At 55.2% G+C, this 11,928-nt stretch overlaps 2 protein-coding genes across 2 annotated transcripts in view; one reads left to right on the forward strand and one right to left on the reverse strand.

The window, feature by feature from the left end:
• TAF1C (TATA box binding protein (TBP)-associated factor, RNA polymerase I, C, 110kDa) overlaps positions 1 to 3,922 on the reverse strand; it is a 9,904-nt gene extending 5,982 nt beyond the window's left edge. The window contains 2 exon segments of the mRNA XM_010850863.1: positions 538 to 746; positions 3,764 to 3,922. Of these exon segments, the coding sequence (XP_010849165.1) occupies positions 538 to 675 (138 nt within the window). The 5' untranslated portion in view covers positions 676 to 746; positions 3,764 to 3,922.
• A 1,577-nt stretch (positions 3,923 to 5,499) lies between these two features.
• On the forward strand, positions 5,500 to 11,866 carry ADAD2 (adenosine deaminase domain containing 2). The gene is given in 12 exon segments (XM_010850864.1): positions 5,500 to 5,815; positions 5,910 to 6,053; positions 9,433 to 9,575; positions 9,922 to 9,967; positions 10,055 to 10,180; positions 10,265 to 10,415; positions 10,496 to 10,663; positions 10,767 to 10,969; positions 10,972 to 10,995; positions 11,085 to 11,328; positions 11,560 to 11,680; positions 11,762 to 11,866. Coding segments are annotated over 12 exon segments (1,791 nt in total).
• Positions 11,867 to 11,928: the final 62 nt, after the last annotated feature.

Below are 11,928 nucleotides of genomic sequence, written 5' to 3' on the forward strand. Positions count from 1 at the left end.
GTCTCCAAGTGGCAGCCGATGGCTTAGGCGTCCGGGAAAGAGCAGGTGTCCTTCTTGTCCCACGGAGGTCTCCCACCCCCTCACCGTGCACTGTGCGGCTCCAGCATCCTTTTGGTTTCGCTCAGAGATGTCCACACTTTGAAATGATTTTATCTTCTGGCCTATTCACTTGTCAGTCCCTACTCCACCTAACTGTTCCCCAGGGGCAGGGAGCACATCTGACTTACTCACTCTGGATCCCCAGGGCCTGATAAGGCACCTGGCACACAGTAGGGCTATTCAGTGAGTATTCATTGAACAAACAGAGGAAGGAGAAGGCGGGGGGAGAGGGAGCCAGGAAGGAAGCTGAACCATCTGTGCATGGTAGGGCGCCCTAGGTCCCCAAAGGACGGGATTCTGGTTGAGCCTGGGTCTTAGTAGATTTGTACCAAAGCCCCCCACCCTGCACTCCTGCCAACTGGTGTGACCTCTAGGATGGGGGTGCCAAACGATGCCCCCCCCACCCCGAGCCACCAAGGCTCTCCCTGCCATCCTCACCTGAGAGCCTTGGGGTGAGGACGCCGGGAGGGTCAGCGCGTCTCTCCAGCTGCACATGAACGACAGGTCAGGGACATCGCTCTGACCAAGGGGGCCGGTCATGAACAACGAGGGTGGGAGGGAGCTGGGGAAGTCCATCCTGAAAACAGGAGCCACCGTCACCCTGGCCTTCCTCAGAGATCTGAATTGGACAGCGGCTTCCGGGGCTCCTGGGAGAGTGAAGAGTGTCTTAAGAGGAGGATAATCTCTTTGGGGAAGCAGATAACGAAGAACAAATGAATATGTTGCCGAACGCCCAAGAATAGTAGGTGCTATACCAAAACCAAGCAACCCGCCAGGAGGGACAGGGTGGCAGGGCCTGAGGGTGTGCTTTTTAGCATCCATAGCTTCATGAAGGTGGTGTTCGGCACACACAGAGCCTAATGAGAGAGACAAACATGCCATCTACGGGAAAGAGGGTGCTGGGCAGAATGAACAGCAAGAGCAAGAGTCCTGGGGCAGGAAGTATGTGAGAAGCAACTGGGCAGCCATGGGAAGAACTAGGGGGTGAGTGATGGGGGCCGAAGTTAGAAGGTGGCTGGTGGGGGTCAGCTTCCATCACGCTCTCACGTATTACATTATAATTTTACAGGTCCTACCTAGAAGACAAGCCCCACACTCTAGGCTACACTCTCAAGACAAACTCAAGTTCCCCAGAGCCAGAGTTGTCTGCCTTCCCACTGTCAAGTACAGTACCTTCCAACAAAAAGGAACCAACTGTGTATTGAATAATAATGTTTATGTCAAAGGGCTTTGGTGACTGCAGCCATGAAATTCAAAGATCCCTGCTCCTTGGAAAGGGACGCTATGACAAACCTAGACTGTATTAAAAAGCAGAGACATCACTTTGCCAACAAAGGTCCATATAGTCAAAGTTTGGTTTTTTTCAGTAGTCATGTATGGATGTGAGAGTTGGACCAAAAAGAAGCCTGAGTGCTGAAGAACTGATGCTTTCAAACTGTGGTGTGGGAGAAGATTCTTCAGAGTCCCTTGGACTGCAGGTAGATCAAACCAGTCAATCCTAAAGGAAATCAACCCTGAATATTCACTGGAAGGACTGAAGCTGAAATTGCAATACTTTGGCCACCTGATGCAAAGAGCCGCCTCATTGGAAAAGACTAAAGCTGGGAAAGATTGAAGGCAGGAGGAGAAGAGGGTGGCAGAGGATGAGATGGTTAGATAGCATCACTGACTCAATGGACATGAACTTGAGCAAACTCCAAAAAATAGTGACGGACAGGGAAATCTGGTGTGCTGCAGTCTGTAGGGTCACAAAGAGTGTGAACAACAACAACAAAATAAGCAGCTTTTTGTTTAATAAAGGATAAAATAATATCCTGTATTAGCTGCAAAAATAAGAGCAGTTCTCACTTACCGAGTGCCAGCATCTGCCGACATGGTACTACAAGTTTTATTCTCCTGCCCCTAGTATGGAGGTCAGGAAACAGGCTGGGAAAGAGCAACTTGCCCAAGGCTAATAGTGCGATCCTCTGGCCGCTCCAAAACCCCAGGTCTGAACCACTACTCTCCCTGCATCCAGAAGCAAGCACCAGCCTCAGAGCCTGACGATGCAAAACCTTTCCCCTTAGAGCTACCACTGCACGTATCCATTTATTTTGTAACTTCTATACATCCAGGTACTCTGAGCACCTCCCAAAGTGCTCACCACACAGTAAATGTTGGTAGATGGTAAAGAATCTCCCTGCAATGCAGAAGACTGAGGTTTGATTCTTGCATAGGAAGACCCCCTGGAGAAGGGAATGGCAACCCTCTGGAGTATTCTTGCCTGGAGAATTCCATGGACAGAGGAGCCTGGCAGGTTATAGTCCATAGGGTCACAAAGAGTTGGACACAACTAAGTAACCAGCACTTTCACTTTTCAAACGAGGGACTTGCCCTGTGGTCCAGCGTCTAAGACACCTCACTCCCAATGCAGAGGGCCCAGGTTCGACTCCTGGTCAAGGAACTAGATCCCACATGCTGCAACTAAGAGTTCGAATGCCACAACTAAAGATTCTGAGTGCCACAACTAAGCCCCAGTGCAGTCATGTAAATAAATAAATAATTTAAAAAAAAAAAAAAAAACCTGTCAAAAGAATGTGTTTCTCAGGGCACAGGTCAGCCTCATTCTAATTGTGGTTTATATGCCTTCTCTCTTCTTCGGGACTGCTCTCTGGGACAGGAACTGGATCTGATTCATTTCTGACCCCCTGGCATCTGTTGCTGTCTTTCTCCTCCATCACAGGAGAGGACAGTGGTGGGAATGCGTCTTTTCACCACAGGACCTTTTCACACTATCTCTCCACTAAAAATGAACACCATTGCTCTTCCTACCCACCTATAAACTCTGCCCCCATCCTTCAGATTTTGAGTCAGGAAGCCTCTCCTGGTTCCCCCAGCTCTGTCCCACATCACCCTGCATCCCTCCTCTGGAGCACGCATTGCGATGTGTGATAAGATATTTAAAGGTAAAGCTATGTGATTCCAAACTGCTCTGAGAGTCCCCATGGGGAAGGGACTTTATCCCCAGTGCCTGCCTTATTTACTACGTGATGCATAGGAAAGCCTGGCGCGCTGCATGCAGTCCATGGGGTCGCAAAGAGTCGGACACGACGGAGCGACTGAACTGAACTCAAATCAGTACGTAAAAGCTGAAGGCACAAATCCAAGAATAAGGAACTAGACAGTCTCAAACAAACGCAGGGAGGCTGAGAGAGCTGGTGGAGCCCACGACCTCAGAGAAGCCCGGAGACAAGACAGCCTCGACTTCCCGCCCTCGTCTCTCCCGGACTCTAATTTAGACCTCCGGTTTCCTCGTGTCTGCACGAACTCCGGGTACGGCAATAGGTGCGCCTGCCGGGGGATGGGAGAGGGGCTCGGGGAGGCCCTTCCCTTCAGACCTCTACTCGCCCACGTCCTCTCCATCCGCCTCTTTCCACTCCACGTCGAGGCCCCAGAATTTCAACCCAAGAACAGCAGGCATCTCGCACCAAGCGCTGTGTGCCAGACAGTTGTTGCTACGATGCTTTACAACGGCTTGATGCTCCCCGCTCCATGAGCCACCGGCTGCTCACCACCTACTCTGCAAAGGTTGGGCGACTCGTCCCAAAGCCACACAGTTTGGAGCCTGTGTACGGGAGCAGGAGGACCCGCCCCTCCGTCCCGTCGGGGCGGCGCGCGCACTTACGTGATCCCGTCGCGCCGTGCTCCTCGGGGAAACCGACTTCAGCGTGACGCTCGCCTGACCCTCGTGCCACGAGGGAGCCCCAAGCGGAACCCTAGCTCTCGAGCCCTCAACTCGACAGCCGCACAGAAGCGATGAACCGCGTCCCCGGGCTGGGCTGGAAATGCTTCCTGGAAGACAGGAAGTCCCGCCTCCCAGCCCGGCCTCAGGGGCGCTCCAGAGCGACACCTCCCGGGCGGAGGGAGAATGCGAGTGCAGACGGAGCCGCGGGCACTGGAAATTAAGTAAAAGGAAATTAAAAGTGAAGTCACTCAGCCGTGTCCGACTCTTTACGACCCCATGGACTGAAGCCCGCCAGGCTCCTCTGTCCATGGGATTCTCCAGGCGAGAATACTGGAGTGGGTTGCCATGGTCTCCTCCAGGGGATCTTCCTGACCCAGGGATCGTACCTGCGTCTTTTGCAACTCCTGCATTGCAGGCAGATTCTTTACCGTGAGCCACCAGGGAAGTCCTCAGAATTGTCTTTCTTGAGGGCAATCCTTGAACCGTTTGGGAGATTGATTGCTCCACATCTGCTCTTCCAAGTCAAATGTTAACAGGTGCTACCAACTGTTTCTCTATTGCTTTAGTGTCCACATTGCCCCCGTCCTGGCTCGTGTTCAGATCCGAAGGTAGCAAGCAGCAGCAGCAGTAGCAACAGTAACAAAACTTACAGACCATAAACTCAGTAACTGGTCACATTTTCCCAGTCACTGGCTCCTCAAGACTGTTAAAATTTCCATCTCCTTCAAGCAACTGTGTTGCATGGTAGCGAGCCATATGTAAATTGTCTTCATCCTTAACTTTATTTTTGTTATTTCTCCTTCATCGCTAGACCCTCATTTTTAAGAATTGCTATCTTGACATGTTTTTACAAACCAATCCAGATTCACTTCTGAGGAAAAAAAAAAAAGCAGGGGTGGGGTGGGGAGGGCAGGATATCAAATGACTAATTTTAGCTAGAGCCCACGTGGAACACTTACAGTTGGCTTCAGGAAGGCTTAAGGTGAACAGATTTTAAATGTAGGCCCTAGTACTTTGGCCACCTCATGCGAAGAGTTGACTCATTGGAAAAGACTCTGATGCTGGGAGAGATTGGGGGCAGGAGGAGAAGGGGACGACAGAGGATGAGATGGCTGGATGGCATCGCTGACTCGATGGACGTGAGTCTCAGTGAACTCCGGGAGTTGGTAATGGACAGGGAGGCCTGGCGTGCTGCGATTCATGGGGTCGCAAAGAGTCGGACACGACTGAGCGACTGATCTGAAAGAGTCTGTGAGGCTGCTACAAATGAAAACACCATCACTTACAGAATGAGCACCTCCCATCCTCCTCTAGACTCAGCTGCTTAAGCAGCTGGGGAGGGCAGGCTGGCAAAATGGGGAGTGCAGGGCATCCTTGGACGGCAGCAGGGGTGAGGTGCTGAACTTGGGTCCCCAGACTCCTCCCCTGGTCTTTGTTTCCCGAATACCACGCAAGCAAGCGCAGAGAAGAACATGATAGGAGGGCCCTGTCTTCCACCCTCAGCTTACACCCGGAGCCCCGCCCTTGTAGTAAGGTGGTTGGCCAGGTGGCCACTTAGTCCACATCCAGGCTCTGGCTGCCTGGGAGACTGGCCTTCCCATTGGCTGGGCATACTGTCCTGCTACAGTTTTATGGGCTCTCATTGGCTACGAGTGAGGTGGGAGGCGGAGCTCACCATGCGCCGACAGTTGTACCACGTTCTCCCCACGTGGGCGCTCGCTCTGGCGTGTAAAAGGGCGCGGGTGGCGCCAGAACGTGCCCACTGTCCCCTCCAGCCCTCGAGTCCAGCCATGGCTTCACAGGCCAGCGCAGCTCTGGGCACTGATGACAGTGTCCGCAGGAAGCCCCGTCTGGCAGCATCACTGCAGATAAGCCCAGGGTCCAGCCCCTGGAAGCCCTCGGCCAGTCTGGGCCAAGAGCCTGCGCCCGCCCCCAACGCAGAGAATGATGAACCGGGCGGGCAGCTCCAGGCCTCGGCGGCGGCTGGGGATGGTGAGACCTGGGTGCGGGCAGGGATCGGGGAGCTGGGGGCGGCTGGGCACAAGAAGGATGGGGAGGTCCCTGAAGGTCGCTGTACCACCCGCAGGGCCCGCCGGGGACTTCCCGAAGATGACCAGACATCGGGGCCTGCAGCTCAAAGACCCGCCACTGGGCCAGGCCGTGGCCTCACTTACTCAGTACGCGGCCAATCTGGGTGTCTCCCTGATATTTCGAGAAAGCCAAACAGCAGGTGAGGCCCAGGGGGCTGGGATGGCAGCATGCCCTGGGCTGTTCTCAAATGAAGCCAGGAAGACTGAGTTGGGCCTGAGCCTGGGGCCCGAGGTAGGCCTGTTGTGAGCAGCATGGTGCCAGGGGCACCAGGTACCCCAGATTTCTAACTAGCAGGTGAAGGGGGCCAAATCTGAAGCTCAGGTTGGTTAAAGGACCTGCCTCAAGCTACCCAGCCTTTCAGCAGGCTTTTTTGAAGTCCATTATATACAATTACAGTTGCCATGCCAGCGTTGGAGAGGAGGTGCCTAAGTGAGGGCCAGCCCACCCCAACTCAAAGAGGTTATCAGATACAGTTTAATGATGGCAACACTGTATACAGGTGTAATGGTTACAGGCCTCCTCCTGAAACCACCAAGATCAATCACCAGGTCCCTCCTAGATTCAGATTCCCAACTTTCAGCCAGCACATTCCCTGCTTCTAAGAACTTTTGGGAGCATTTGTAAAACTTCCTAGGAGAACCTCAAACTGAACAACTCAAAACGAGATAATGTATTTAAAAAAAAAATCTACCTGGGATTTGTTTTAATCAGGTATGTTAAGACAGCAGACGTGAGAGTGCTTGTCACGAAGGGGCAAGTATGGATTCCTAGAAACAGGAGGCACAGATGGCCATGCAGGGCTGTGCAGGAAAGGATGGGGTGGCCAGGAGGAAAAGGAGGGGGGCAGGCACAGCCCAGGGCATTAACTGGGTTTTCTTGGGAAAGAATGGTTGGAGCAGGGTACCTATGCAGAGTGAGATTAGGATTGATGAAAGCAAGACACTGGATAAGTTTAGGGGTTATGGGGTGGTTCCTAGCTGCCTAGTACCTGGCCTCAGGGGTGATTTAGGGCATGGGGAATGTTGGCTTGTCAGAGAGTTCTGTGGTTGGGGCGTGAGCTCTGGATTGGTTGGGTTTTATATGAAAGAGTGAGCTCGCAGAGAAGTGGTTTGCTATGTCGAGGAATTAGCTAGTCCTGGGAGGGATGGTTTCTCCAGAATTAAACCCCCAACTGCCAGAGCATCAAGAATACAGAAAATAGGGACTTCCCTTGTGGTCCAGTGACTGAGACTCTGAGCTCCCTTGCCGGGGGCCCGGATTTGATCCCTGGTTGGGAAACTAGATCCCACATGCTATAATTAAGACTTCGCATGCTGCAACTAAAAAAAAAAGGAGGAAATCAATTCAATACCAGTGGTGACAGCTAACATTCATGAGTTCTGGGGGACAGACCAAGTGTTATTTGAAGGTCTGCAGACACATTAACTCATTGAGTCCTCACAAGTATTCCTCAAGAAAGGCAGATACCATTACCACCGCTTTACAGATGGAAAGACTGAGGCCAGAGAGGCTGAAGCTGCCAGGGGGCAGTCTGGTTTCAGAGCCTGAGTCGAACCACTGAGTAATATTGCCACTCCCTTCCGCCTAAGGTCCCTCTTTCCACTGTCGACGTGGGTAGGCATTTTTTGTCATTTCTATTCTTCATTTTGGTAAATTTTCAAAGAATAGTATAAAAGAGCTCCCATAAACTCTTCACCCAGATTCTCCAGTTAACATTTGTCATATTTTGTATTTCTCTCTCTATATATATATTTATATATAAATATCCACATTAATTTGTTTTGAACAATCTGAAGGCTTAATTACCCCTTAAACATTTCAACATGTATTTTCTAAGATCAAGGGTATAGTATTATATAATTGCAGCACAAGGATCAAATTCTGGAAACTTAACAAGTGACGCTATGCACTATACAGTCCATGGAATTCTCCAGGCCAGAATACTGGAGTAGGTAGCCTTTCTCCAGGGGATCTTCCCAACCCAGGGATTGAATCCAGGTCTCCCGCATTGCAAGTGGATTCTTCACCACCTGAGCCACAAGGGAAGCCCAGTAATGCTGGAGTGGGTAGCCTATCCCTTCTCCAGCGGATCTTTCTGGCCCAGGAATAGAACCAGGGTCTCCTGCATTGCAGGCAGATTCTTTACCAGCTGAGCTATCGGGGAAGCCTATTGATATAATACCATTACTTAGTTACCATGTTCAAATTTTGCTACTTGTCACAGTGATGGGCATTTTTTTTTCCAATCCAGCACGATTTATTACATCAGCCTGTTTAACCTCTTTTTATCTGAAACAGTTGCTCAGGCTGTCTTTGGCTTCAGGACAGTGATGATTTTGAAGGATAAGGTCTGGTTATTCTGTAGAAAGTTGTCCGTTTGGGTTTGTCTGTTTCCTCAGGATTGGGTTCAAGTGATGCATAACCAGCGGAGGCATCTGTGGCAACCTCGTGTCTGTGGCGTGCATCCTGCCAGGGGGCCTGAGATCTTACTCTACCCTTGGGGTGTCAGCTCGGGGGGCCTGATCAAGGTGCCTTCACTTCCCTCCGGGTGTGTCATCAGTCATCCAAGCAGGGCATCTTGAGGTGGTGTGAGCATCCTATTCCCTAGAACTGCATCCCCCCCATGGTTGTAGCATCCTTTGATGATTGTGGCCAGAGCTGGTTATTACCGCACTGGCTGCCAGAGAGTCCTGATGCCACCCTTCCTTCTGCATCTCCCAGCTGGCATTCTTTTGTAAATATCTATTTGGCTGCCTTGAGTCTTAGTTGTAGTACGCGGGGTCTTCATTGACACATGTGGGGTCTTTTGTGGCCGGTGGGCTCAGTAGCCGTGGCTCAGTAGTTTCCCCAAGGCATGTGGGATCTTACTTCCCTGACTAGGGATTGAACCCACCTCCCCTGCATTGGAAGGCAGATTCTTAACCACCGGACGGCCAGGGAAGTCTCCCTAACTGGCATTCTTGTTGCTCTTTTACAGTAGGTGAATCTCCACGCTAGGGAGGGGTACTGAAATTCGGGTTCTCTTCAAAAGGAATAGACAGCCCTTTTAGGAGACAATTTAGCAGCAGGTAACAGCAAATACTGTGAATAGAAATAAATATATGCCCTTTGACCAACTGATCCCTGTTCTAGGATTTTCATCTGTCTCTATTGTGTCCTAAGTAACACCTGGAGTGGTCATGTGTGGAAGACGAGCTTCATGTAGAGAAGAAATAGAGCAGTGTGTCTGAGAGGGGACGGGACCTTCCTCCTGGAGACAGTGCAGCCCTGGATCTAGGTCCTGACAGCACCTGGGGTCGCTGTCCACCTGCCCCCATTGTCCCCCTCTGTACAATGGGGTCACAGAGACCTATTTCAGAGGGGCTGGTGTGGATCTGTGAGCGGGCATGGACAGAGCTCAGCAGGCTGTCTGCCCGTCATTCTGGTCATCCTTGCTGGCAGGTGTCGTGGTCCTGCTAGGAAGCGCCCGGGACAAGGATGAAGCGCACGGTACCACTTCTCAGCTTCTCCTTCCCCAGATCCCTGCTCGCCCTTCTCTGTGTCCGTGGAGCTGGATGGGGTGGTCTGCCCCCCAGGCACCGCCAACAGTAAGCTGGAGGCCAAGCAGCAGGCGGCTCTCTCTGCCCTCCACTACATCCGGCGTCAGCTGGAGGGCCCAGCCGCAGGGGCAGGTAACCCAGGGCGTGGAGGGGGCGGGAACACACGTGTGCCTGGGGTGAGTTGCTGCAGAGACCATCCGGGCACCAGGACCCGGCCTGCAGGGAGCTGGGGGTGGAGACGTGAGCAGACCCCTGCCCTAACGTCCTTTGAAGCCCAACCACCCTGGGCCCAGGGACTGCTGGGGGCAGCTGAGGGACTTTTGGCTTCTGGAGGATAACCCGAGCCCCCCACCTCCACCCCTGACACACACCGCTCACTAGTGGGACCTCTTGGATTCCTGAAGGATGGAGGATGGGAGGGCAGTCCCCAGCACCCACGACAGCCCACCCTTTGTCTCTCTTCCAGAGCCCCCAAAGACCCCCAACCAGCCTCCTCTCGCTCCTCTGAGCATAGGTAGGTGAGACCCCAGTGACCCCCCCCCCCCCCAGCGTGGGAGGGCATGGCCTGTGAAGCCGCCTCTGCCCCCTCCCTCCCCTGCAGAGAACATTGTGACCCACGAGCAGCGCTGCGCGGCCGTGGTCAGCGCGGGCTTCGACCGCCTGGTGGACGCCAGCTCGCCGTACCGGGCCTGCAAGGGAACCGTGGCCGCGGTCATCCTGGAGCGAGGTAGGGCAGCCCTGCCCCTGCCTCCCCGGGAAGGCCCTTGGGCGCCCTGCTTCAGGCCGGTCTTCTCTGCCCCCTTCCCCGCAGAGGTCCCGGGTGCCAGGGGCCACGCCAAGGAGACCTACCAGCTGGTGGCGCTGGGCACCGGTGGTGGCAGCTGCACTGGGTGGCTGGACTTCTCGGGCCGGCAGCTCCACGACTGTCACGGGCTGGTGGTGGCCCGCCGGGCCCTGCTGAGGTGAGGGGTGGAGGGGGGCCCTCTGCCCAGCCCGCCCTGGGGAGACAGGACCACCCCAGCTGCCACTCCACCGCCCCCAGGTTCTTGTTCCGGCAGCTCCTGCTGGCCACGCAGGGGGGCCCCACGGGCAAGGAGAAGTCCGTGCTGGCCCCCAAGCCGGGGCCTGGACCCCCCTTCGCCCTCAAGCCCCGGATCTTCCTGCACCTCTACGTTAGCAACACCCCCAAGGGAGCTGCCTACGATATCTAGTATGTGGGGTACCAGGCGAAGGAGAGCCTGGGGGGGCCGCACCCGGGAGCGCCACATGGGCCTGGGAGAGGGGCCCTGACCCCCCGCCCCGGTCCTCCACAGCCTCCCTCCGTCCTTGGAGGGCAGCCTCCTGCACGGCCCGCCCCTCCGCCTGCAGGCCCACATCCAGGGGGAGCTGAAGCCCGTGTGCTACGTGGCCCCCGCGCTCCGCGACACCCACGTGGGCTGCCTCTCAGCAAGCGACAAGCTGGCACGCTGGGCCGTCCTGGGGCTGGGGGGGGCCCTACTGGCCCACTTCCTGCCCCCGCTTACTCCACCAGCCTGGTCCTGGGTGAGCCCCGCAGGGCAGGAGGGCAGGGGCGGGCCGTGAGGCGGGGAGGTGGGGGCACAGAGACTCAGACCTTGTCCTGCGCCCCACAGCCGACACCTGCCACGACCCCCCGACCCTGAGCCGGGCCATCCACACCCGGCCCAGCCTCGACAGGCTCGTGGGGCCAGGCCTGCCCGCCCCCTACACCCGGACCACGCTGCACCTCTTTGCAGGGCCCTCGGTGGCCCCCTCCAACCTCACTCCCAACACCTGCCAGGACCTGAGCCTCAACTGGAGCCTGGGGGACCCTGACATCGAGGTGGTGGATGTGGCCACGGGGCGTGTGAAGGCCGAGTGAGAAGGGCCTAGGGGCTGGCTGGAGGGGGGTCTGACAACCCGGGGGGTGGTCCCCGTCCCCTTGCCTGTGGGGAAAGAAGATGCATCTGGCCACTAGCCTCTTACCAGCAATGTGACCCCCCACCCCAGATGGTCAGGGTGGAGGTGGTGTGAGAGGGTGGCGCGGGCCTGTTGGCTCGGGCCTCCTTTGCCCTCCCCTGATGTTGGGCCCCTTTCTGTCCTTCCCAGTACTGCCCCCGGGCCTCCCTCCCGCCTCTGCAAGGCTGCCTTTCTCCGGGCCTTCCGCCAGGCTGCCCATGCCCTTGGGAAGTCCCACCTGCTGGCCTTGCAGACCTACGAGGCAGCCAAGGTCAGCACCTTCCCACCCCCGCAGCCCTCTTTCCCACACTCCCAGCAAGCACCCCCTCTCACCTGCCCCCCCCCGCCGTAGGCTGGGCCCTACCAGGAGGCTCGCCAGCAGCTGTCCGTCCTCCTGGACCAGCAGGGCCTGGGGGCTTGGCCCTCCAAACCGCTGGTGGGAAAATTCAAAAATTGAAGCAGAGCTCCAGGGGCTGAGGTCCTGAGCCCAGTGGGACGCCGCTGAAGGAGTACCGATTT

This window comes from Bison bison, unplaced genomic scaffold (genome assembly GCF_000754665.1).
Source record: "Bison bison bison isolate TAMUID 2011002044 unplaced genomic scaffold, Bison_UMD1.0 scf7180017864295, whole genome shotgun sequence".
NCBI lineage: Eukaryota > Metazoa > Chordata > Mammalia > Artiodactyla > Bovidae > Bison > Bison bison.